Here is a 27,177-nt window from a genome sequence, read left to right as displayed (position 1 = left end):
AAGCTGTCACTGAACGTCTTCTCTGTCTAGCCGGTACAACCATATGGAGAGTAGCGGTTTTTGAAGGCGTACAATGAAAAATTCATTAGGCGAAGCCTAAGCCCAAGGAAAGCCGCCTCCGTTGTGTTTCCCCTTCATAAATCTCCAATTTCAGAGGTAATCATTCACCTTGGTGAGAAAGAGAAGACAAGTGAGGCTGCAGGGAAGGAAATTCTGTGTGGAAGCTTTTGTAGTGTCCCTGCGTTTATGCTGCCTGCTGAGAACAGTATTCGATTCAATTTGGCCACGTTTTAATTTGCATTTCATATCTTTTTAGGTTACATGCAAGAAGCGGGATTTACAGTTTACACATTACCAATGTTTCTACCAAGCTGATGGTGTGACAGTGGCATTGTTGGTGTAGTCCTTAACCATTTTGATGTCTTCTCTGTCAGTATGAGTGTCATTTATGAAGTGTATTGCATATGTGTATGTATGTACACATGTGTGAGATCAGTGTACTCTGTAAAAATACAATTCTTCAGTGCACATCAGACTGTGCCTTGGCTTATTCAGTGGTATATAGTATTTACAGGGCGCCGGTAATTATGACACTATGTGGCCAAACGTATGTGGACACCAGGACATTACAGCTGTGTGTGATTTTGAACATCTAATTGTAATACTATAGGTAATTATTCAGTCTCCCCTCTCCCCTGGCTGCGGGAATGAGCTCCCATTCAGTCACATTAGTGAGGTCAGTGGTGTGACGATTGATTTATCCCAAAGGTTGTTGGATGGGGTTGAGGTCAGGGATCTGTACAGGCCAATCAAGGTCTCCCTCACCTAGGAGACCATTTCTTTATTGAACCCGGTTTGTGCGTGTGGGTACTATCACGTTGAAAGAGGAGAGGTCCTCTTTCCCCAAATTGTTGCCAGAAAGCTGGAAGCAGATATTGTCTTAAAACAGTGGTGAATGATGTAGCATTAGGATATCCTTTAAAGCTGCAGTGGGTAGAATTGGAGCAAATGTGATAAAAAAAGTTATTTTTATTAAGCGGTCACTATATCCTTACAGTAGTACTAGTGCATGAGACGGGTAATTTGAAAAAAAATCCTGTCCTCGGGTGTCCTCCGGCTCTCCGAATGGCATCTGACACCAATCAGAGCCGAGCTGCAGCCTTGCCGTCTCTGAGCAGCTGTCAATCACTTGCGAACTTCAATCAAATGGTCAAATGGTCAAACTAGGCAGCGCTGATCAAATATGAATCAATATGCTGTTACTGTAATGCCTATTTCTCGCCTCAAATGTTTTCAGAAACATCTTGTAGTGTACTGTTTAGCTGTAAAATGAGAAAGTTTGTGACCCGGCAGCCATGTTGAGATCAGTTGAGGAAATACCAAGCACCGTCCACCAGCCGGAGCAAACTTTCTCATTTTACAGCTAAACAATACACAACAAGATGTTTCTGAAAACATTTGAGGTGAGAAATAGTCATTACAGTAACAGAATATTGATTCATATTTGATCAGCGCTGCCTAGTTTGACCGTTTGATCAGAGTTTGCGAGTGATTGACAGCTGCCTCCGTTGAATGAACAGCCAATAGGAACGCTGTCTCTCTCAAAAAATTACCTATGATTGGCCAAAGTCTCCTGTCATCAAAGCCTGAAAACAGAGCCATGAGGAGGTGCAGAAGTCTAGTTATCTCTCAGAGCACTTGAATCACAATATGCTGAAAGGTTATTATAACATTTTTGATGATACCAAACATATTCTGCCCACTGCAGGTTTAATTGGAAAGGAGGAAACCATAAAGAAACAGCCCCCAAACCAAATGTATAAAAAAAGATTGTGTCCACATGTAATTTTGTACAAAAGACAAAAACAGCCTTTCAAAAATCACATTGAATGCCAAACATTAATCCATGATGCCAAGGAAGAGACCCAGTTTCTATTTCTGCAACGGTGTCTCCATCAAGTGGACACTGACGACATAACAAGTAACAATCGTATGCATGTGAGTAGAATTGATTGTGTTTATCTCCATATACATTATTAAGTATATAGGGGAACGAAATTGGGCATCATCAAGACATAAAACATGTACAAAGACTGTACTTTGCAAATAGTATTAAGCTCAGTAAAGTTATATAGATATATCTTTATTTCTCTCTTTTTTTTGATGCATTTATTTATTTATTTATTATTTATTTTAAGCTTTCTTTATTGAACTCATGCTTATTAACAGAGGTACAGATACATACAGTTAAACAAAAAAAGAGAAGACAAAACAAAAGTAATTACATATACATTTCATAATGACAGGGTTTGTGTTTATGTTGTATACATCATATAATAATCATTTAATAATTTAAAAGTCTTCATGGCTTTTTTTGTTTTTAATATTGGGTATGATGGTGCTATACTGTTTGCAAATAATAAATAATTGTATAATATACAGCATGTTTTTTCCAATCTTATCTTGACTAAAATATATCATTATATCAAACATATTTATTTCAATATTCATCTTAAATTGGCAGCTCCCATTGTACTGCCTTGTAGCTAGCTGGGACAACTGTAGTGAGTACGGATGAGATGGTTCTGAAAGAGGTATGTATGACAAATGATGCTGGGGGGTGGGGGGGGGGGGGGGGGGGGGGCGGTCTGTGATAATCCATCAACATTATTCCTCCAATTTTGTGTATAGTCCAAATAATTCATAATTTCGGCATTTTTTCCTAAAAAAATTAGGTTTAATTTCGTATAAATTAGGTTTATTGACCATGAATTCCCCAAAAAAAGTGTAAAACTTGTGGTAATGAGTTGGAATGAAGTTGGCCAAAAAGATGTTATACAGAATTGGGTGATAATTTATAATGTATGCTTTAAAAACAGTCAAACCAGACGAAAGACAAAAGTTGCATGGTTGACGGGAAGACAACAGGAGGGCCAAAATTGTAATGTAAATGTAATTGTAATGTAAATGTAATATAACTTATTATTTTAATGGAGCTTCCCAGCAAAAAGTATTTCACACCTTTGTACCTGTATAACAATAAACATCTTGAATCTTGAATCTCCTTAACTGGGGGGGGGCGTGTCTACGATATGACGTCACTTCTCTGTTATCGCGAGACTTCAGCAGCCTCTCTCCACTACAACTTCCTCTCCAACACAAGCGCCATTTTCGGCGTTGTTCCGGGACTGCAGCATGCTGCTATCAAACAGATAATAAGACGAGTATTTAACGCGGTAACAACCTCTCTAACCAGGATTCATTAAGGAAAGACATGGGACGGAAAAAGAAGAAGCAGATGAAGCCGTGGTGCTGGTATCCTTTTGACTTGGACGACATAAAGACCAACAGGAGAGATGCTAGAAGCTAATCCCGTTAGCTCGACAAAGGAAGGCCTCTAATATGTGAGCTAACGTTAGCTCAACGGTTTAGCTTCTGGAGGCTATCTAATCGATTTAAGGATTGGTTTTTATAGTTAATAATGGTAACATATTCGTTGTCGAGTACATTTTCGCTGTAGTAGATTATTTTGAGTGCATTGTGTTGCTAATATGAATGCTAACTACCTCCGTTAAGATGCTAGCCAGCTAGCTCACGTTAGCCTGTTAGCCAGCTGTTTAATCACATCTGTTACTCTATAGTCTCTTACAGAAACTACATATCACAAATCTATCAGAAAGAAACTATTCACATGTTACGAACTAAATATGTAAAATTCCCCATAACTCCCAAAAGTAAAAGAAATCCATTTTAAAGTATTAAACGGAGAGTATCACCATCCATCCAGAGATATAATAATAATAATAATAATAACATCCATCCAGTGATATAATAATAATAATAATAATAATAATAACATCCATCCAGTGATATAATAATATAATTAATAATAATAATAATAATAATAATAATAACATCCATCCAGTGATATAATAATATAATTAATAATAATAATAATAACATCCATCCAGTGATATAATAATATAATTAATAATAATAATAATAATAACATCCATCCAGTGATATAATAATATAATTAATAATAATAATAACATCCATCCAGTGATATAATAATATAATAATAATAATAACATCCATCCAGTGATATAATAATAATAATAACATCCATCCAGTGATATAATAATATTATAATAATAATAATAATAACATCCATCCAGTGATATAATAATAATAATAATAATAACATCCATCCAGTGATATAATAATAATAATAATAATAATAACATCCATCCAATGATTTAATAATATAATTAATAATAATAATAACATCCATCCAGTGGTATAATAATATAATTAATAATAATAACATCCATCCAGTGGTATAATAATATAATTAATAATAACATCCATCCAGTGATTTGTTGCGACAACGATTCGGGATTTGAAACCAATAACTGTATTTTGTGATGATACTGAAACTACTGATCATTTATTTTTGCATTGTATGTATTCTGTAGCTTTATGGCTTTATGATATAAATGACTGGCTTTTCACAAAAGTTTCTCATCTGGGAAACTTTTCTCAAAAGGACATTGTTTTATTGTCTTGTCATGGACAATAACAAAGATGACTTTCTGCTGAATAATATTCTCATTCATGGATAATTTTATTTGCACAAATGCAAGTATATGAAAGTGAAACCTAGTTTTAATGTGTTTCATTCTGAGTTTCTTTCTTACATAAAAGCCCTTAAAGTCATGAAAAACTAAAATGCTTTGAAACTTTTTAGTATAATAGAATAATATGAATTACAGGTACAGCCCTTAATTTAATTTATTATTATTTTCATGTATAATTTTACATATTTTATTTGTTCTTGTTCTGTATGCACCTTGTCCTTTTACTCTTCTGCAATGATCTATGAGCCATGTTGTTTGTAAATTTGAATTTGTTCAATAAAAAAAAACTGTTAGCTGTCTAACGTTAACCTGTTAGCCGTGCATTGATGATTCAGGGTACCATTTAACGTTATGATTAATGTTTTGGTCTTGTTTTTTTTCTTGTTTTTGCTCTTAAAATGTAGTCTGCCAGGTCATTGATCATAAATGATGATTAAGACTAACGTTACGCCTCAAAGTACGGGGTTTTTTTTATATTTCACGTTAGGCAACATTAACATTATTTTGCATATGATTCAATGGCTTTGTGAATTTGGGTGTTTTTCGCTCATGGTTCCTGTTTCGAACACGATCCTTAACTTCCTTACTCCCAGGTACTGTAATCGAGACTTTGACGATGAAAAGATCCTCATTCAGCATCAGAAGGCAAAGCATTTTAAATGCCACATCTGCCACAAGAAGTTGTACACAGGCCCAGGCTTGGCTATCCATTGCATGCAGGTGGGGGGCCCCCTTTCTTTGTCATTTATAGTAGTTTAGTTCCTGATTTTTTTAAGTGTCTTTGTTTCCATTGTTCCTGTAAAGGGCTATTAGTTTGTTCTCATAAAGTGGGCAATGGATGTACTTTGCTTGTTATGACAGTATGCACTGGCTCACTTGTTTCAGGTACATAAAGAAACGATTGACAGTGTACCAAATGCAATTCCTGGAAGGATAGACATCGAGCTGGAGATCTACGGTATGGAGGGGATTCCGGAGAAAGACATGCAGGAAAGAAGACGAACGTTAGAACAGAAATCACAAGGTTTGTACACTTTCATGTGCTTTTCTTACCAGTTTGATTAAAGGTCTAGATGACCAAATGAGATGTTTCCTTCGATTTTGTGTATTTGTCTACTTGGTGATGGGTAGCATTACCATGTGGTAAGAGCCCTGAGAGGTAGTGGAGCGTAATCCTGGGGTATCCCATCTTGGTTAATTATATGTTCTATAACTACGTTGTTTCTGAAAGATAATCAAAACCAACATTAGAGGGTTTTTTCTTTGTAGAAGCCTGGGTTAATTTGCATTTTGTTAAAGCTTCACCATTACCTTGAGCATTATCATTCTGTTTGCAGAGAGTCAAAAGAAGAAGTCAAACAATCAAGACGACTCTGATGAGGATGACGATGATGATGATGAAGCAGGACCATCAGTTCAGCAGGTGGCTGCTGTCCAGCCCCAGCCAGGCTACGCAGCTCCAATGGCCCAGCTTGGGATGCCTCCGGTGGCTGGCGCGCCTGGGATGCACCCTGGAGGATATCAAGGCAAGGACCTCTTAGTAAAATGTAGAAGTTGGGAATCAGCACTGACTCAACTTGACAAAAAACGCTCATAAGTTCCCTTTCAGTTAGGGCCCTTTCCCACCTACCTGGTTTGGTTCTGGGTTACTGTGGGATGAGAGGTTGCATTGATATCCACTGACATTTTTATATAGGCAATTATGGAAATGGATCTCTGCGGCAAGGCTGTTCACGCTTCACCAAGGAATATGTCAGTGAAAAGTATTGAACATAAGCATTCATCATTTGTGGTGTCTTGTGACTTATTTAAAATCTTCTTTAGGGCTTGAGACTTGAATGTGACCTGCAAAACCTTGACCTGGTCTTATGTTTGACAATTAGGTGGTCAAGTTGTTGGACATATGTTAGTTTTTCTTTTGTTTTTGAGCTAGACTTAATATTTATTTATAACTTCAATTCTAGCCCTCTCCCACTAATCTCTACATTACTTGTATTTTCTTTATCACATCTCTGCTTTTAATAATCTGTTTATTATTTGACTATTTTAGTCCTTGTTTGTGTGTTTCTAATGTGTATGTTGTACTTAAACAAGGATGCTGTGCTATTGATGTGACGCATCCACAGTGCCAGCAGGTTCAGACCTGTAATCTAATAAAATGTGTCAGAACTGAGTTCAAGAAACTGTATAGATACAGCAGGGCGAGGGTGTAGGATTGTTGCATATGTCTTCTTTTGTTGTGTGTTCAGTTGCCTAGATGTGTAGCTGCCTTTGTGGAGTTGTTAATCAGAACATGTCCTCTTACTCATTGTTACAGGAATGCCTCCCATGATGCCGGGCGTTCCTCCCATGATGCATGGCATGCCCCCTACCATGCATGGAATGCCACCAGGGTAAGAGATCCCTCATTGACTGTGTTTAATGATACCATTTCAGATTCAATACTATTTTTGGTTTGCTTCTTTAATTGATTGTATGCACATACAACAACTTATTTAGTTTTGGGGTATAAATTACATTTAATTTTACCGCAGTCATAGTAACACCAAATCATCATTATCTTACTGGTCTTATTGCCTTTTGCAGCATGATGCCAATGGGTGGAATGATGCCTCCCATGATGCCAGGGATGCCCGGTATACCCCACGGTAAGTTGTGGTTGTATTTTGGGTTAGGGTTACAAGAGACATTCAATGTAATGGTGCAATAAGTGTTTACTGACCCGTTTTTTGGGGGATTGTTTAGGAATGCCACCTCACATGGCTCCAAGGCCAGGGATGCCCCATATGGCCCCAGCTGCTGCAGCCGGCGCAATACCCAGTCGACCGGCAGTACCAGTGGCCCAGCCCGCTATCACCAAACCTCTCTTCCCCAGTGCAGCACAGGTGGGAACCATGCAACCCCCCCAACAACACACGCTCACCTCACACTCGCACACGACTTTCCAGAGAGTTCAGAGGTTCCTGTAAGCCTGTCCCCTTATCAAAGTAGATAGCTGTCAACGTTATTAAACCTTCTATATGGTTTCGTATGAACACAGTACTCGGGGATATTATTTTATTACCTAACACTGATGTCCTGTTTCCTCATTTCTTTTGTCAGCTGTTCCTCTTTCTCACCACATTTCGTTTTTTTAATCGGTGTCACTATTATGTAGCATATTTTGTTCTCATAGTTGAATTAGGACAGAGTATGTGGACATGTTACATGCCAATACTGTGATCTCCTTTCCACCATGCTGCAGATGGGCGCTGGTGTTCACAGCAGCACAGCAGCCGTTTCCTCTCCACCTGCAGACCTTCAGTCTGCCTCCTCCCAGCCTCCCTTTCCTAACACGCCACAAGTACGCTCACAGACAGGACTTTGACTTGGGCTGTGGCAGCTGCATGTTGCTTATTTATTAACTCTGCCTGTAAATTCTCAAGTTGTAAACGAGGCTGATAACTAATAATATTTGCCTTGTCCATCAAAATGAGCACATTGGCTAAGATGTTGGTGTCAGAGGATAATTATCCCTGACAACAACTGACATACTTTTTGTCTGTGAGCTTTATTACTGTGCATGCGCTTTAATTAACGCAGAATGAGGCGCAACAATGGATTTAAATGGGTCTTCTTTTTTTGCATCATTCACCCCTCCTAACCTCTGAAGCATGAATTCTGCTATAACTACTCATCAAGCTTTGACTTTGTACGCTACAACAGTGCGCAACACACTTTTTTTTCCCCACACTCTGAACTCTAAATGTGTGTCGATTGGTTTTACTTGTATCTTAGGATTTGTGTTACATCCGATGATTAATTTACTATTATGGATACAAAGGGTTCAACTCATTTCATGCAAAAGTGGCACTCCAGTTGAAAGTAAATGGTGTACGTGTAAACGGCAATTGTTTTGTTCCTCTAATTAAAACGACTTGACTGATTTATTGGGATAATGTAATTCACAAGTCAAATTGATATATGATTCCCACATTTAAAGTGGAATTCTAAAACTACTTTGCTAAATCTGGAGTGAATAAAAATGTAACTTTGAGTGTTATAAAAGGCAAACCTTCTTAAATTGAATGTGGGGGGGGTTTATATATCTGAAAGTAATTTGTTACCTAATGGTTGTCACAAAGCTATAATCCATTGATGACTTTTGTGTCTTTAAAGTTTTTTTTTGCATCTTTGAAAAGTAAGAAAGCAGCAGTTTGGACTACCTGTCAATTACCTGTATTGTGTCTTTTTACAGGCCCATCAGAGCACTTCAGGAATCGCAGCTTCAAACTCCCACAGTACAGCCGCCTCCTCCGACCCTCCCAAAGCAACATTCCCTGCCTACACCCAGCCCTCTGTCTCTTCTTGCTCTTCCACCTCTTCTTCTTCTAACCCCTCTAGCAGCACTGTGGCCAAACCCCCGGCCACAGTGCCCACTAAGCCTGCCACCCTCACCACCACGAGTGCAACTAGTAAGTTGATCCATCCTGATGAGGATATCTCACTGGTAAGTTGCTTGAGCTTTCTATTTTGCCCTTTTCACAGTAAGTAATGACTGATACATATAATAGTACATTTATGGATGAATGGGTTAGTTCACTGTTTGACTGTCAATCTGGTACTAAATATCAATATCATCATGAAGATATATATATTTATTGGAGATCCGCCAAGCATTTAGATTCTATATCCTTACTCTTACTTAGTAGTTGCTCTTTTGTGGTTATGTTGAAGGATGATTCTGAATATCCTCAGTGTGAAATCAGGGCACGCCAACATTGGTACCCAATTCCTCTTCATTTTTGTGAGTGTTTATCTTTGTACTGTAAGGGGCATAACAGTGTTTCTTTAGTCTGAATGTTTGCTTTGTGTGTTGTCCCTGCCAACAGGAGGAATTGAGGGCCCAGTTGCCCCGTTACCAGCGTCTTATACCCAGATCGGGTCAGGCCCATGTGGCTGCTCCGCCAGTGGCGGCTGTGGGCGGCCTAATGCCCCAACAGCAAGGCATGCCACCTCAGCAGCCTGGCATGAGGCATCCCATGCATGGTAAGAAAATGCTCGTCAGGAAATCACTGTGTAAAATACCCAACAGATGTTCATGAGTGGGCAAATATGCTGCTTTATGCAAATGTATGTATGTATATATTTATTATTGGAAATCAATTAACACAAAACAATGACAAATATTGCCCAGAAACACTGCATTTAGCATAGAATGTGCTCAAAACATAAAAAGGCAAACTCGAGGCCAACAGGCAACAACAGCTGTCAGTGTGCTGACCTGACTGCATGTGATTGTCGTAAAGTGGGCATGTCTGTAAAGGGTAGACTCTTGGGTACCCATAGAACCTATTTTCATTCACATATCTTGAGGTCAGAGGTCAAGGGACCCCTTTGAAAATGGCCATGCCAGTTTTTCCTTGACAAAATTTATCGGAAGTTTGACCGTTATTTAGCCTCCTTGGCGACAAGCTAGCATGACATGGTTGGTGCCAATGGATTCCTTAGGTTTTCTAGTTTCATCTGATACATTCGATCTTGCTTTAAAAATGAGATCGCTACAACGTCCAAAAGGCTGAATAGCGTTAATGCGTTAAAGAAAGTAACGTGTCATTATCGTGTTAACTTTGACAGCCCTAATTATCAATTAATTGTGGCCCCAGTCTACAGTTTTCATTGCACTAAAAGTTCAGCTTTTTCCAATAATTATTTCCTCATCAGTGATTCTCAAACGTTTTTAAACAATGGCACGTCTTCATAGATATTCTTTTTTATGGCACATTAAGTCGACAACAAAGTTAGCCGTTGGTATGCATTTTAATGAATTTCTTGTATATGTGAAGAAGGCATGTTCAAGATAACACTGGGTGTTAAGTTGCTCTCTAATTACCTGATTTTAAATGGAAAAGTATGCATCAGATTTAATTTTAATAAGTTGCAGTTTAATGACATCAACTGTTGAATCTGTTAGAATTGCAGCATTAACACATTCTGCTTTCCTTGTGTCCTCCCTGCAGGTCAGTATGGTGCTCCTCCTCAGGGCATGCCAAGCTACATGCCTGGAGGGATGCCTCCATATGGGCAGGGTCCTCCTATGGTGCCCCCTTACCAGGGAGGCCCTCCCATGGGCATGAGGCCGCCCGTCATGTCTCCGGCTGGACGCTACTGAAGCAGCAAAGCAGCCACCACATTAGGTTTGAGGTTAACACCTTTCTCTCATCCTTGTGCTTATTCAAACCTAGCTGCAAGCAAAGAGCAGTAAGACCAGTGGTGGTGAAGACAAACGTTATTTGTTAAAACTAATGGACATTTAATGTAACATCTTTATTGGAAAACAGCCACCCGAGTTCCTGCTATTTTGTTGTCATTTGATTACATGTGAGGTTATATATATATATTTTTTCCCCATAGGTTTCACTCAGGTTTATAGAAGTGAAGTGTGTTAAGATGATTCATATTTCTTTTGAAGCTGCTGGAGTTACATGAACGTACCAACCCCTTACAAAGGCAAGTTTCTCTTGTAAACATTTGATTCTTTTTATTTTTTGTTATTTTTTTTTTTTTGGTAGATTGATTGAGGCCCTCACAGCACGCTTAGGTGCTGTTGGACTTGCGTCCCCAACCTTGGTTGGTGAGGGTCTCAGTGATGAAGATGATTCCAACTAAGTAGTGTTACAATTTCTCATCAGTCTTTAGCTTTATCCTCATTTCAGGTTTGTTTTTAATATTTTCTGGTCAAAAGGGTACCTGTATGCATCCTTTGTAATGTTTTATGAATCTGTTGTAATAAAATTCATCTTGAAATCCAATGCTGGTTTGTCCTGACGTGCGTTGAGGTGAGTGATGAAGGTTTGTACTGGTGTTCTTATCTTATGGCTCTGTTTTAACTACAAGATTTCATCAGATATTTAAAAACCAAGTTTGCCATCATCTATTATTTTTTTTTGCAGCGTCTTGATAAAAGGCTGGATATTGAAGCACAAAAGAAACAATAAAGATTTAGTGTGCTGAAATCTCATGTACCACCCGCCCAAAACTAAGATGTTGGCCAACTTCTGGTTCCAAATACTGCATGTTACCTTATAATAACGATGGAAATAACTGCAGATTAAATAGATATACTTGTAGATACACTTACACAGAAGTGAAAGAGTAACTAAATTTAATTCCTGATTCATTAACTCTTTTGTCTGTATATACATACCAGTACTCAAACATGCATGAATGGTATAATGTTAGTGTTTGTCATATCTCAGTCTTGTCTCCATAATGTACTACAGGGGGCAAGCAAAACGGCACACCCAACAATACAGTAGCTCTGTGTTAAGTTCCAGTTTTGTGAAGCTCAGTTCTCAGGTTTTTAGATTGAAAAGTTGATTTAATCTTTACTTTCTTTCTTTGGTGTTTTAATATATTTATTTTTAGACTTTACCACATAGTGTTTGCAACTGATAAGCAATTCAGTGGTGATCAGGTTCATTGGTTTATCCATGTTCAATACATTACTGATGTTGGAAAGTCTCAGATGGTGGTTGTCAGATGCTGACACAAACTGCTAAATGGTAACTCAGTTTGCATCTGTAGTTGTGATTTGCAACAGCTTGTGCATCCATTCCTGCAAAAGGATATAGAAAGTAAAAGTTTCAAAATGTGTTGACATAATCCAAACGGAAGAAAAACTTGCATCTGCAAGAAGGAACAGTAGTCATAAGGAAACCCTCACCAGCACTAACCGATACCTAACTATGTATAAATCAACACCTGAGACGGTCTCAAGAAAAAGTGCTTCACTAGATTGGTATTTGCTGCAGTGCTAGTTTGTATTGCTGGGTGTTATTTTGCGTTGTCCATCTTTCTATTCTAAATGTTTTTCATAATAATCAGCCGGTGTCATCTGCAGTGATCCTGTGTTGGAGATTGCTGCACAGAGAGCAATCTCGTTATCTTAGTGTGGCACAAGTTTTTCCTCTGCACATATCACTTACTGCTTTGTATTTGTTTTTTGTTGTCTGTAGCCCATCCATATCAGCCTTAAAACCCACTCAGCTGGCATGAAAGGTCAGTTAAACCCAGTAAGTACCTGCTGTTTATTATAGTGTGGGTCTGTCCTGTACAACTGGATGCTAGGCCTTTTACTATATGTATTGTTTTAAACAATGTTGTTGCGATGTATAAGGTTATTGAAGACTCTCACGTAGGGGTTGTGTTAATGAGATGAGAGTATGCCTAAAGTAATGTGTTGATTCGTTTTAAATTATTAAAAGGCACCAAGATGTGTGCATTGAAATGTAAATGATGATGATTCTTATGGTTTTGTTCTGTCTGGTATAAAATTGATTAAAGCGTTCAGCGATGTGTGTTACATTAAAGGGCCAGCTCGGCTTAATGAGAAAGAAAAGGATCACTTTTCTCCAGTGGTATCTAACGCAGTGGTTCCCAAACCTTTGGGTTTGAGACTTCTTAAAGGAGTATTCCACTTCCATGAAGCACCCTCCCAGTTCTTAACGCAGGCTTTCTGTCAATAAATAAATAAAAGTTGAATTCTCAAGCCTAATTTCAGATTATTTTAGAGAAAGATACATAACCATTTTCAAGGGCTGAGTAGTAGTCCTTCTTAATGTGCGTAATTGGTGGAGTAACTCTTTTAAAATTAAGCAGCGTCTACTTGTGACTGAATGGCACAGATTATTGCCTCAGTCTTAATAGAATTTAGTTTGTGGTGATCACAGAATTTCAAAATTAATTTAACTTAAAAAAAATTAAACTGCAACTTTCCGTTAGTCTGAATAATCCACAGAACACACAGTTAACACTTTTTTTTATAGGGACTATTTCTTTAGAAGAAATAAACCTCAAACCACCACAAACATACATCTATATACCTCAGTTGTATTGCAGTATTGAGGGCAGAAACCGATATCTCAAAACCTAGACACATCAAACCAACACTATTAGCATGACTAGAGGCCACAAGAGATAAGCGAGGAAACGTTATCTTGAATTTGGGTGACTCACTCTTTAAGTAAAAACCTCAAGTTGTTGGCAACAACAAGTACCTAAGTGTTAAAAGTATTCATTATGCAGATGAATTCTTTACCACTGGCATGTAAGGAACATTATTCATTGACGGTAATGGAAGTTGAAATGTATTAAATTTGAGATAAATTTGGTTTTGACAAACTCATGACCAGTCAAAATCCAATGCAAGTGTATAGCAGATCCTTTTTGAAATAGTATTTTCATACTCTTGTTTTTGGATCAGGTGTATTTGTATTTAAAGGAATACAAGCTGCCCTGTAAAGAACAATTGTCCAGAAAGTAGCTTGACATTTGAATGAAAATGTTACAAATCACAATGTCAGATTCATGTTTTTTTGTTTGTTTTTTAATAAAATGATTGCATTATTTTGCTGCCACTTGTTTTCCTTCATTTAGATTCAAACTTGAGGTGAAATCCACTATTCTGAGGCTCCCAGCACCTTTAGGTGCTCAGTGTTTGTGGAACCAGAGCACCACCTAGTGGCTTATGGGGAATATTATTGACCCCTCGAAGAGATCCATGTTTGACCCTCTACTCTCCATGATAGAGATCCAGAGAACGTCTGTGGTGTTAGACACAGTCTGATATATTTATTGTTTACAGTATATACTATAATATGAAGTATGAAGCCTGATTAAAGCAGTTTTAGTTCAGATAACTTACAGAGCGGGGAAATGATAGAAGCATTCAATATTTTGTAATTTCTCGTGGCACTACTGTAGCCATTGAGATGAGAATTTAGTGCATCATTCATTAAACCTACACTCATAAGTGACCATGAAGTAAAAAATAGACTTTTGAAAATAAAGTAAAGATTACAATAGTGAAATAAGTTCCTGAAAATGCTATTTTAACAAATGAATAAATTACAATCTGTTTATTTTTTTCTGTATTTATGAACAGGAATACTCCCAAATGTTGAGTTAATATTGTTTTATTTAATATTGGCCACAATACATCACTTGACCTTTATATAAGTTTTGAATTGAAATGATTACCTATAATAGAACTAGGCACTACAGCCATTAGATGCATGTATTGGTGTAAAAAGTACTTGAATGGAAACTTTGCATGTCTTAATTTAGTTTCTGTCTTCCTCTGGTGGGCTGGTCGCAAACATTTCCAGGAATGCAATGCGTCACGTGTTCTGACAGCTAAATTTGTGGTTAAAAGCATCATGCCACACACGCTCTACATATATTGCACAAGTAGTTTGACCTCAAAAACATTTTCATTCAAAGCAAGCCCACCAAGTAGTACTAACACGCACGGAAATAAATGCACGAAGACCCTCAAACTGCAGAACCCTTCTTAAACAGTGGCACTCTGTAAACACTCACTGAAGCTTAAATGTTATACATACCAACCTTCTAATTGTGGTTTCCTGCTGGACGAGTACAAGATACATGAACCACAGAGCAAACCCCCTGTTTAGAAAGATGTACTGCTTACCACATTCAAGTGACAAACAAGTCTAAACTCTTCCGGTGTGTTTGTAAATTAAGAATGACTAACATTGTTTATGCTTCTGCAGGTTTGCATGTGTTCACCCTAAATTTAAGCCTTTTACTTGATTCCATTTCTTAGTCTGCATTCAAATTGTGTTACAGCCCTTCTACCGTCAAGATGTGACTACATAATTTGTTCTTTTTTTTTCATCTATAAGAGAGAACAAGGTTAAAACTCCCTGCCAGTCAGAAATGAAGAAGCATCTTAGATGAGTTGCAAAAAATCTCCAAAAACGAAACAATAAATCTAGCTGTCTTTGAATTACTACTTCTAGATATCAGGTAGCCAGAGTTGTTCAAGTCTTTTAGTCTCTTGCTGCTGACCATTAAAATGGCAAGACATTTGAACATTTTCAAAACTGTGTAAAAGGATAGATTAGCATTTTTTTCACTTAAATAATATGTGGAAAAGTTGCTGTAATCATTCCTCCTGTCGATATTGTCTGTGAAATATTTATTTTTTTGTTTTAAGACCAGGTTTTTTCAATGCGTATAGGCCTAATAACAAAATATTGAAGCTGTACTTGAGACTTGAATGTTTTTGCTGTCAATTCAGAATCAGAATCAGAATGGTGTTTATTGCCAGGTGTAAAAGGTATACACTAGGAATTTGCTTTGGTTTTGTTGGTGCAAGTTAAACAGTATAATAACAAAAGAATAGATACAAAAATTTTGAATAAAATAAGAATAAAAAAAAATCTTTGGGCAGTTCAGGTTCACATTTTTGTCATTTTTGTCTTTTGCAGAAGCCCCCTCATGTCTGCCGGCCTTTTGACAGAGTTGACGCTCTGTCCACTGATGCAAATTATCTGAAAGCAGACGCATCCTGTTCAGGAACAGGCAGTCAGAATCATTTCCTCTGGGATATGCAAAAAAAACTATTCTGTCTGTAGAAAGTGTTTCTCAAGCATGTGAGACACAATGGATGCAAATGTAACTTTCCGAATGACGCTAATTGAACCTAAGAGTCGGGTCAAACTGCTTAAAACAAACAAACTTTGATCTTAAGAATACAATAGAATATAGAATAAAGACTTTATTGTCATTGTCATTGAAAACAACGAAAAACAGTTTAGCATCTTAAACATTAAAAGCAAACATAAAAACATTCAAATCAAAAAGTAGACAAATAAATGGATCATAAAGTGCCATGATTATGGTTCAGCAAAAGGGGCCTTCTTACTGTGCTGCTGAGATACTTCTTAATCTGACCCTAAACGTTTTGTCTCAGCTGTGTTATATTTTTCATTTATTACCATATTGCCTTAGAAGGAGCTAATCCAACATGCGTTGTGTGGGTTAGTGTTTGCTTCCTCTTGTGTTCATCTTGAGGTTTGAAGGTGGAGCTTCATGGAGTTCCTCTTGGTTTCATTTACAGTCAACCAAACTTATGACATCCAGTTCTGAGTACTTTGCATGAGTGTTGTCATGCATGATTCACATCCCTGACTTCCCTCAGGATCTTAATTAGTGTCTTCTGACAGTATTGAAGATGACTGGGATTAAGTACCTGGCTTGTCTGTGGACTCTGTTCATCACTCTGACTGGATTTGGTAAGTTGATCATTTGTCTCCTTTTTTTCCAGTTTGAGTTACACTTGGAGCGTGTGAGGGGAAGTCACTGGGAGTCAAATAACAGGTCACAATATGAGCACCGCTATGAAGAAATTATGTCAGATTAATTTACATTTGTTGATGTTTTGGGGCAGTTTGTAGTGGTGTCATGTTGGATTATACTCTGAGGTGTTGTTTTGTCCATCTCGTGTATATTGAATAGTTTGGTTGGAAGATTACCAAATAGGATTTTAAAAAATGGGGGATGCACGTCTCCCAATTTGTATTTGTTTTTTTAGAATATTATAAATCCAATATTATAATTAACTATGACAATTAGCTGCGAAATGTTTCTTAAATTTTGTTTTGAAACTGACACATATCTCTATAATCACTTTTCTCACCAGACAAGAAATGTATATTCTAAAACTTTTTTTTTTTTATTCAGTGTCCAGCGACATTCAGTTCTTGGAGAGAAATGAGGGTGAATCTGTGGTTCTTCCCTGTGTGGTTAATCAAAGGAACCCTTCGCCCTTCGGTATGTACCTGAAGCGCAACTGGCTGCATCCCAGTGAAGTGATTTACAAGATGAAAGAGGCAGAATTCCATGCGGATAATAAAGATGACAAGAACCGCATCAGCGTCAGCGGAGACCCGAGCATCCACTCTCTGAATGTGACCGTCACTCAGCTGACTGCCAGTGACACAGACCACTACTACTGTGAGTTTGTTGTGGAAAATCCCATCGGTGCAGATGAACAAATACGTGGAACGACTGAATTCTTCCTCCTTGTTAAGGCTGGTGAGTTTTTTTTTCTTTTTGTTTCCATCCCACTCATTTATCACCTGTTTGTCACCCACAATAAGTGAAACTTTCCAAAACTACCACGAAACAAGAAGGTCAAGGAGGGTTGACCTTTGGAAAGTGTGTTTGGTGCTGTTGTTTGCTCAGCACCAGTGCTCCCACTAAGCACCACCGTCTAATAAGGCATACTTTATAAAGGGTTGTAAACGATAATGATTGGTAATAATTGAGGTTTGGTCCAGGTGCTTTGCAGCCAGAAGGAAAGTGGTGGAACTGTAAATTGAAGGGGAATTAAAGAGTTAACTAAAGATATAAAGTATATTATACTGGAGGAGGATATACACCAAAAAGGGGGATTTTTCACAACCTGGTTACCCAAAAGTTCCCTTATTAACGACGTTTTACTGACATATAAAGTGTTAATAAGTCTTATAAACCTTATATAAATGATGCCTTATTAAAATTGGTACCATGAAGTCTTCTTTGTGGTGTGACTTTAACCTTCTAAATTAACTAACATGGTCTCTCAGCAGTTCCTGAAACATCCTCACAGTTCAACACTGCTTGTTTTGTCCTCCTTGACACACATTCAGCATTTTGCCCCCGATGACTCACACTGGTCGGTCTCTCTGTGTTTAAGCACTGCCAACTGTTAGAATAGCTGTGGCCGTGAATTACACAGTGCTGGTTCCACATTTGAAAATACAACCACCACCACCACCAGCAGCAAAAACAAGAACAAAATTAAATCATACTGAGTTTTGTTGAAATTAGAAATGTATAGGAATATTGCTGACAACACTAGGTGGAGTTGGAAGTAATGCCGGTCACATCAGCTCCTCTCAGCCTCTTTAAACCTTTAAAAACAGCAGACACTGAACCAGTTAGCCAAGAGAAGAGAAAATTGTTCTTTTACTGGATGCAACAATATACAGTACAACAAATACACTCCACATTTCAATATATTGTACCCCAAATATAATTTTTTTCACAGCACCATTAATATGTATAAAAAAATATTATATATATATATTAATTTTTTTATTTTTTATTTTATTCTTTTTATTTAAGGTTAAAGGAATACATACACATACTTGTAAAAGGGACATACAGACAGCAGCAACAACATATATCAAATTAAAAAAAAGAAAAATTATAAATAAAAGTATTACCCGTTGTAATAGTACAGTGTCAAGAGATAAGTTCATATTCATATACATACATATTCATATTTATATACATACAACCAACCTCATATATGGATATATATACATACAGTATATACATATGTCTATATCCACACGCGCATACATAAAGATATCCACTTAGACACATTCGCTTACACAATTATCTATTCTATTTTACAGACATTAATGTTTTTTATGTTGTTGTTTTTTTTTACATAATATGAATTTTAGGATACACTGAAGTTCCTGTTAAAAAAAGCGTATCTATTATTGTTGCCTGTTTACTACACACATTGATTGATTAAAAAGGTTGCATTCAATCAGTCTTATCTGGGTATATGTATAGTACATATGCTCAATAATGCCACTACTCTAAATAACCTATATAATCAACTGAGAACTTCCCCTAATAACCAAACACCTGCTAACCCCAAACATATTTAGATCATTCAGAGGATAAGGGATTTCACCATAGGTCATATTCTAAGTTGTATTCCCTTTCCCCTCTGGAGACGCCCCTGGGTCAGTGGACATAGGGTTGGTAGAGACGTGTTCTGGGGGCTCGGTCGTGCTCCCCTGCACCTCCCCACACGGGGAGGCCTTGGCCGTGGAGGGGGTGAGTCTGAAGCGGCAGAGGGGCCGGGCACCCGTGGAGGTGTTGTACCACTCAAAGCGTCACCACGGCAGCAGCCCTCCATCCTCCTCCCAGTTCCCTGTCGAGAGGGTCCATTTGTTCTCGGCGCCCGGTCCCAGGGGCATCACCTACAACCTCACCCTGCAGCAGCTGCAGCCAGACGACAGCGCCCTATACAGCTGCCAGCTGCTCCTGCGCGGCGGGCCTGACACCAGCACCACTCTAGGGAGACAAGTGTTCTTTGTTTCTGTGCAAGGTGGGTCACGTCAGAGAGGGGACTTGATCGCCAGGTTACTTATACTAACTTTATTTTTGTTTTTCAGGCTTTTGGAAATGAAAATTTCTTTTCATACTAACTGTTGTTCTGTTGTTGCGCGCATTTGTTTCCCCCCCTCTCTTTCGTGCTGTTGTTTCAATGTCTATATGTGTCTGATCCTTATCAGTGCAGCGCTGATATCTCAGGATGTCAGCCTTCCACTAACATAACTGCTACTAATAATATAAATAACAACGGCTATAACTTAAATAAAGATTCCACTGATGTTCATATTTTCTGTGTAAACTGTCTCGCAGTATTGTTGTTTGTTTCTTTTAAAATAATACTTTGTATTGAGTGGGTTGGGGTTTTAGGTGGAGCTCTGAAAACCCTTTATCTCTGCCATCAGTTTCACAAACCCTTCACAATGTTCCCCTTTTTTCTCGCTTGTATGTTTGTGGGTGTTTGCACAACTGATAACACTAGATATTAGTAGATATCACTAACAGATGACATTCATATTTTTTCCATACTTGAATGTCAGTTAATCCATCAATCACTCTGATGATATTTAGTGTGGTGCTGTCCCACTTTAGCTGACATGTCCAGCAAGGTTTGGCAGTGCCTCAAACCAGTAATTCAGAGACTTAGAAAATGATTTTTAATTCATAATTATGTTGTATTATGTGTCTTAAAGTCTGGTGCTATTCTATATAGTTCTTTCTAAATGCCATACAAACACTGAATTGCTCCTACTAACAAGTGTTGTCTGTTTAGCTAAAGCCTAATATAGCTTATTCTTCTGTGCCATAGAGCTCCATTGTTATCTAAAAACTATTAGAAATACATAAATGAGCCACACTGCTGCACTCTGTAACACGTTCCTTTATTACAATCAACAATTTCAGGGGGTAAATCCCAGTAAATGCTGAGAATAGTCCCCCAACAAATACACAGTTTACTTCTGTTTTGAGTGACAGTTGCTAAAAATGACTAACGTGTCCGGTTACTATCTTTGACTATAGATTAATCACATCTATAAGAAGGATGATTCAGATTACTGAGCAAACCAAACCGCTATCACCTCCTGATGATATCAGACCAATCTGAACTCCTGTTTGCTCACGGTAGCAGGCGTTTATCTCTATTCATGAACAGTTTTCAGATCCTTTGATCTTGACGTTATACAGAAGCCTCGTCGTCCCACAATAACTGATTTCCCCTCAAAATAATATATTCAAATTGCAGCCTACAACTATGAAGGAAGTTTGACTCAGTGGTTCTTGCAATTCCACTGACATACTACACATAGAGAGTGGGAATGAAGTGCAGCAAGGAAGCTGAGTGGTGTCAGTGTGGTTCCTCGGGGGGGATGTTGAGGCCCCCCGAGTGTTTGTGTCCTGCAGCAGCTTTGAAGTCCACCTCATCTTCAACATCTCTCTCTTTCTCTGCTTCTTCACAGGAGGTCAATGCGGTTGCGCCAACTACTCCACTCTGCTGTATGCTTTGTCCGCAGCTGTGGCCGTTCTCTTCCTTCTCCTCCTCCTTGGATTTGTGGTGATGTATAAAGTGAGTGGACTTAAAACGCGCTGCTCCGGCATTACACAAGAGTTAAGGGGGAAAATATAAGCAATTACCGCCAACAGCACCTGCCTGTTTGGAGCGTGCTAGAGAGTTCCTCTGAGCGTTCACCACAAAAACCACACTAGTTTCGTAACTTGTTGCTGTCAGATGTCAGCATGTTTTTCTTACAATTCAATGAGGAAGGAAGTGCAACCCTTATTCTACTTTTTAGTTTAGTTTTAAAATGTTTTTATATATATATATAGTAGTGAACTATAGTGTTTTTTTTACAGTAAAACATATAATAGTGTGGATTAGACTTGGTTTTTTACTTCCTGTTTTAGGTGCTGCTTCAAGAGAAAATGATTAACTCTGATTTTGACAGGAAATCGAGAGTGAGTTCACTCTGTTCCCTTCACTGATTTGTTTACCTCCTGTTTCAATGACTGTCAGGGCAAAGCTCGCCGCAGTGTCAAGTCACACCCTCAGGCCCCCATCTACGAGGAAATGACCGGGTTGAAGCCTGACAGTCGAAAACTAGCCGCCTGCCATCTGGAGGAAATGGAGTCTTCGGAGTACAGAAACTGCTCTGCGAAGAAAACCTGTCCTGAAAACCATTACGAAAGTCCCAGCGGGGCCCTCCGCCCCTGGAGTCAATCTCAGAAATGAAATATTAGACCTTATTGTCACCAGCATCGTGCACTAGACCAACTTATCAACTCAGCTGCCTGAAAAGTCCCTGCACTCAATTCAGCCCTTGTACTGTCTTTTATCTCATGTTTATTGGACTGTTGATATTTGAAAGTGTTTTTTTTTTGGCATTTTCTTTAAAAATCTTTGTAAATGTTGACGGCCCCTGTCTATTTTTGAATATTTCAGCAAATTAAAGGTACTCTGTTTTGGAAAAAATTATCTGTATTATCTCTACTATGTATAATCTGTAGGGAAGGAAACAAGATTTTGGTATCGGAAGCGTTCTGGTTTCCGTTTGTAGTCTGAGTGGTTACTCTGTTGATCTGACTTTTTGTAAAATTATAGTAAAAGCCAAGTTGACCAAGGTATTAAAGTAGCCTATATAGACTGAAGCAGAGTGTTCAGCAGGTATATAAACCCAGAGGTCTTTGCTTTTAAATCATATGCTTGATCTTTTAGTTGACTTTACCAATTTAAACTTGCAAATATTACAGATAAGCAGTATTTATATGTGATAAACAATAAATTGGAGTCAATATTAAAACTGAATGTGGCTAATTTTTGTTTGTGTACCTATAACAAGGCAATGCAATTACACAGCTTAGAAGCAGATTGTCCGCTGGGCCTATGGCCTTCTGTGTAGGCACATTAGAAAGCTCTTAGCCTCATGAGTTGTGTCTGCCATCAGAGGTTTAAATCAAGAGTTTTAAATGGCATCATTTGGGTGACAATCAATACAATTAATCCCAATCACAAAGTGTCTTACTGCTGTATAAAAGCATGTTATGCAAGATCATGTACTGTATGTGTATATATATATATATGCATGCAGTAGCAGACTAATAAACATTTCTATTATATACAAACTATTGTTATATTCATGAATTGCCAAAATGTATTGTAAAAAGGAAAACAAATACCAATTGGACCCATTTAAAACTAGAAAGCACATTACACTGTACATACTTTAGCTATTAGCCATTTTATTACATGTTTTCATTTGCAGGTATTTATGACTTTTTTACCCAACATAATATAGTATGCATTTTTATGACTTTTTTACCCAACATAATATAGTATGCATTTTTACGACTTTTTTTATCAACATAATATAGTATGCATTTTTACGACTTTTTTTATCAACATAATATAGTATGCAATTTTATGACTTTTTCCCCCGACATTATATAGTATGCTTTTTATTGACTTTTATTCTGACATAGTATACTCTGACTTTTTATGACCGTTTTTTCGGCATACTTTAGTATGCTTTTTTATGACTTTTTTCCCCCAAAATACTATAGTATGCATTTTTCTGACTTTTTTCATCGACATACTATAGTATGCATTTTTCTGACTTTTTTCATCGACATACTATAGTATGCATTTTTATGACTTTTTTATGACATAGCATACTATGACTTTTGATTGGCTAACTCATTTGTCGAAATACTATACTATGATTTTTATTATGATTTGCTTTATTATAACATTTTTATGGCATGCTATACTTATTTTTTATGACTTTTTATGACAAAGGCTACTATATGTTGGAGCCATAATGAATATGAGCGTTAGGGTTAAAACTTGGGAGAAGGGGTAATAAATATATTAAAGTAAAAAGCAGTAGGTAATGTATTTGTAATGGTTAATGTGCTTGTTTAAATGGTTAATATGAAGGATCCTCCAGCTGGTTCAGCTCTGCTACTGCATGACGGGTAATTAGGGAGATTGTTGTCACCTGTGTTGAGATGGAGGAGCGGAACAGTTTTTCGACCGCAAAGTAATAAAGTATATGTACCGCTGAAAATATTAATTACGTTTTTGTTATTTTGAAAAATTCAAGTGCAAAGTTTTTGTTGATAAAACACCTTTGTTGACTTTAGATGTGCGGTTGCTGATTGTTTTGGACCCCAGCTGGAGCAGAGGCCTACTGGATGTGGGATTTGTTTGGAAGCCACCAGCTATATCAAGTCTAAAAACTCCACCAGGACTAAGAAAACAACACACAGGAGCTGACAGACTGGACCAGTTGTAAAAAAAATACTTAATTAATTTGTTCCAGTGGTGGGGATTGTTTTAACTGGGGTGGCCTAGAGTTGGATGCTAGCCTCTATGCATCAGCTCTGATATAGACCACAGGATTTATTGCCTATATAGCCAGCTGGTTTTAGTCAATATTTTTAAAGGTCCCTTATTGAAAAAGTGAGGTTTTTATGTATTCTATATTATAAAGCAGGTTTAAGTGATATATAAATACTGTGAAAGTATCAAAACACTCAATCCATGGAGAAGTACACACAGCCCGTATTCAGAAATTGCTCGTTTGAAACAAGCCGTTAGGATTTCTGTCCATTTGTGATGTCACAAATCTACAATATTTAGACCATTTCACAGTTTTAAACGTAAACATACTAAATGTGTCCCAGTTTATTTCCTGTTGCAGTGTATTGTAAATAACATCAGCTATCAGGAAGTAAACATGGACCCAAGCTGTTTCCTAGCAACGCAATTCCGTTGAAATGCACTAAAACGGAGCCTTTCAGACAGAGGGTAAATGCAGGTATATTCAGACAGACAGTATGAGAAAAATAAAGTGTTTTTGGAACATTAAAGCATATAAGCATGTTCTATTAGAAACCCAAAATACAAGCATGAACCTGAAAATGAGCATGATATGGGACCTTTAAAACATCCTTAGGCTACATATGGTGCCATCAAAGGAAACTCGTGAGCTCCTGTTTACAACATGGGAAGTCGTGTACAACATGTGTTTGGCAATGCTCCTGCTGGTTTACAAAGCACGACACGGTTTAGGTCCAAAATACATTTCTGATCTTCTGCTATGTTATGAACCATCCAGACCTCTCAGGTCTTCTGGATCAGGTCTTCTTAGTGTCCCCCAAGAGTCAAAACTAAACATGTGGAAGCTGCGTTCAGTTTTTATGCACCAAATATTTGGAACAAGCTCCCAGAAAACTGCAGGACCGCTCCAAGTTCTTTTAAATCAAAGCTTAAAACTTTCCTGTCCGCTGCTGCCTTTTATTAAACCAAATAATTATCTTATAGTGCACTACACAGTAACATTGCCTACTCTATTTTAACTTCTATTCTATCTTCTATTTTTGAGAGACTTCCATAGGCTACAAAATCGACTGTAACATGCTTAATTCTGAATCGATTTTTCATGAATACTATTAATAGTATGGAATGTTGAACGAAGAGTAAAAAAGTCATAGTATGGTATGTCGAAAAAAAAGGCATAGTATAGCATGTCGAAAAAAGGGTAAAAAAAAGTTATACTATAATATGACTTTTTTTTCGACATACTATACTATGTCTTTTTTCGACATGCTAAACTATGGCTTTTTTTTCCCGATATTCTATACTATGACTTTTTTTTCTCGATATGCTATACTATGACTTTTATTAAAAAAAATTTCGACATATTATACAAAAAAAAAGCCATAGTTTATTTTGTCGAAAAAAAAGTCATAGTAGTATGTCGAAATAGTTTTGAAAAAAATGTCATATTATAGTTTGTTGAAAATTGTTTAAAAAATGTCATGGTATAGTAAGCCAAAATTTTTTGAAATAAATGTAATAGTATAGTACGTTGAAAAAATTCTTGAAAAAAAGTCCTACTATAGTATGTAGAAAAATGTTGTGAAAAAGTCATATGTTGTGAAAAAAAGTTATAGTACAGTTTGTCGAAAACTTTCTTGAAAAAAGTCATAGCATAGTATGTTGAAAACTTTCTCGAAAAAAAGTCATGGTATAGTATGTCAAAAATTATTTGTAAAAAAAATGTCTTATAGTTTGTCGAAAATTGCTTAAAAGTCATATGATAGTATGTTGAAGAATTGAGAAAAAAAGTCATAGTATAGTGTGTCAAAACATTTTGAAAAAGTCATAGTATAGTATGTCGAAATTTTTTTTGAAAAAGTCATAGTATAGCATTTCGAAAAAAGTCATAGTATGTTGAAAAAAAAGTGTCAAAAAAGTCATAGTACAGCATGTTGAAAAAAAGTCATAGTATAGTATGTTGAAATAAAGTGATAGTATAGCATGTCAAACATGCTATACTATCACTTTTTTTCGACATGCTATACTATGACTTTTCTCGACATACTATACAATTACTTTTTTTAACCTTTTTTTAAACATACTGTACTATAATTTTTTCCTATAAACTATGCTATGACTACATTTTTTTTTAACATACTATAGTATGACTTTTTTTCGACATACTATACTATGACTTTTTCATGATTTTTTTTTAATATACTATACTGACTTTTTATGATTTTTTTACTTAGTATTTTATGACTCTTTTGACATAATATACTAAGAGTTGTTTAAGATTTTTTTTGACATACTATACTATGACTTTTTTTTCGACATGCTAAACTATGTAAAAAAAGTCATATTATAGTTCATCATAAAAAGTCATAAAGCCACAGTATAGTATATCGAAAAAATGTCATTGTATATATATTGTATTCGATATACTGACTTTTTTTTTTTTTTTTTACTTTTTATGACACTATAATATGAATTTTTGACTTTTTTCGACATTCTATACAATGTCTTTTTAAATTACCTTTTTATATACTACAACTTTTTAATGATATTTTTATAGCATACAATATGACAGATATTACGACATACCATATAGCCTACTATGTTTTTTTTAATTACATTTTTATGGCATAGTACAATATCACATTCTTTTATGACATACTATACCATGACTTTTTAATGACATACCATATTGTGATTTTCTTCTTTTATGATGTACCATACTATGACTTTTTTACAATATAGTATATCAAAAACGTCACAATATAGCATGTCGAAAAAGTCAGTAGACATACTATATTTAATTTTTTTTTGACATACTATACTAGGACTTTTTCATGACTTTATTTTGACATACTATATTATGACTACGACATTTTTCGACATACTATGATTTGTTTGCGAATTTTATTGACATACTATACTATTACTTTTTTACAGTAATATAAGTAATCATATGTATGTTAATATGACTTTTTTTAGGAACTACTATAGCCTACTAGGATGTTTTCAATACATTTTTAAGGCATAGTACACTTTGACATTCTTCTATGAAGTTGTTGTTATACTGTGACTCCTTTTATGACATACCATATTGTGATTTTTCTTTTCTGACTTTTTTTCTGACATAATACAGTATGTCAAAAAGAAGTCATAAAAAGCTAATGTACACTGAGTTTTTTTAAATACTATACTATGACTTTTTTTTTTTACTTTTTATGACATACTATGAAT

At 36.7% G+C, this 27,177-nt stretch overlaps 2 protein-coding genes across 3 annotated transcripts; both read left to right on the top strand.

The window, feature by feature from the left end:
- Window positions 1–3,119: 3,119 nt before the first annotated feature.
- znf207b (zinc finger protein 207, b) lies at window positions 3,120–11,431 on the top strand. 2 transcript variants are annotated; one of them, XM_037764332.1, is made up of 11 exons: window positions 3,120–3,315; window positions 5,234–5,360; window positions 5,526–5,664; window positions 5,978–6,166; window positions 6,958–7,033; window positions 7,227–7,288; window positions 7,386–7,525; window positions 7,885–7,983; window positions 8,878–9,129; window positions 9,512–9,668; window positions 10,640–11,431. In XM_037764332.1, the coding sequence occupies exons 1-11, from the start codon at window positions 3,275–3,277 to the stop codon at window positions 10,789–10,791; spliced, it is 1,434 nt and encodes a 477-aa protein (XP_037620260.1). In that variant the 5' UTR covers window positions 3,120–3,274; the 3' UTR covers window positions 10,792–11,431. The 2 variants fall into 2 exon arrangements, with proteins under 2 accessions (XP_037620260.1, XP_037620261.1); XM_037764333.1 differs by lacking the exon at window positions 7,885–7,983 and having other exon boundaries at window positions 3,275–3,315; window positions 10,640–10,791.
- Window positions 11,409–22,410, top strand: cd7al (cd7 antigen-like). Its single transcript, XM_037764334.1, has 7 exons — window positions 11,409–11,458; window positions 12,638–12,680; window positions 16,655–16,723; window positions 17,172–17,525; window positions 19,228–19,605; window positions 21,068–21,174; window positions 21,622–22,410. Exons 2-7 carry the CDS (start codon window positions 12,674–12,676, stop codon window positions 21,835–21,837), a joined length of 1,131 nt encoding a protein of 376 aa, XP_037620262.1. The 5' UTR covers window positions 11,409–11,458; window positions 12,638–12,673; the 3' UTR covers window positions 21,838–22,410.
- The last annotated feature ends 4,767 nt before the right edge of the window (window positions 22,411–27,177 follow it).

The sequence above is a fragment of the Sebastes umbrosus genome, chromosome 3, assembly GCF_015220745.1.
Source record: "Sebastes umbrosus isolate fSebUmb1 chromosome 3, fSebUmb1.pri, whole genome shotgun sequence".
NCBI classification, from domain to species: domain Eukaryota; kingdom Metazoa; phylum Chordata; class Actinopteri; order Perciformes; family Sebastidae; genus Sebastes; species Sebastes umbrosus.
Note: the sequence above shows the minus strand (reverse complement) of the source record. Positions and strands in the feature narration are given on the sequence as shown.

Excerpts from the sequence above, each read along its gene's own strand:
- cd7al (XM_037764334.1), top strand. Across the intron at positions 16,724-17,171 it reads CATCACTCTGACTGGATTTG|TGTCCAGCGACATTCAGTTC; the intron begins GTAAGTTGATCA and ends TTTTTTATTCAG. Across the intron at positions 19,606-21,067 it reads GTTCTTTGTTTCTGTGCAAG|GAGGTCAATGCGGTTGCGCC; the intron begins GTGGGTCACGTC and ends GCTTCTTCACAG.
- znf207b (XM_037764332.1), top strand. The coding sequence starts at position 3,275 with ATGGGACGGAAAAAGAAGAAGCAGATGAAGCCGTGGTGCTG. Across the intron at positions 7,289-7,385 it reads GATGCCCGGTATACCCCACG|GAATGCCACCTCACATGGCT; the intron begins GTAAGTTGTGGT and ends GGGATTGTTTAG. Across the intron at positions 9,130-9,511 it reads CTGATGAGGATATCTCACTG|GAGGAATTGAGGGCCCAGTT; the intron begins GTAAGTTGCTTG and ends CCCTGCCAACAG.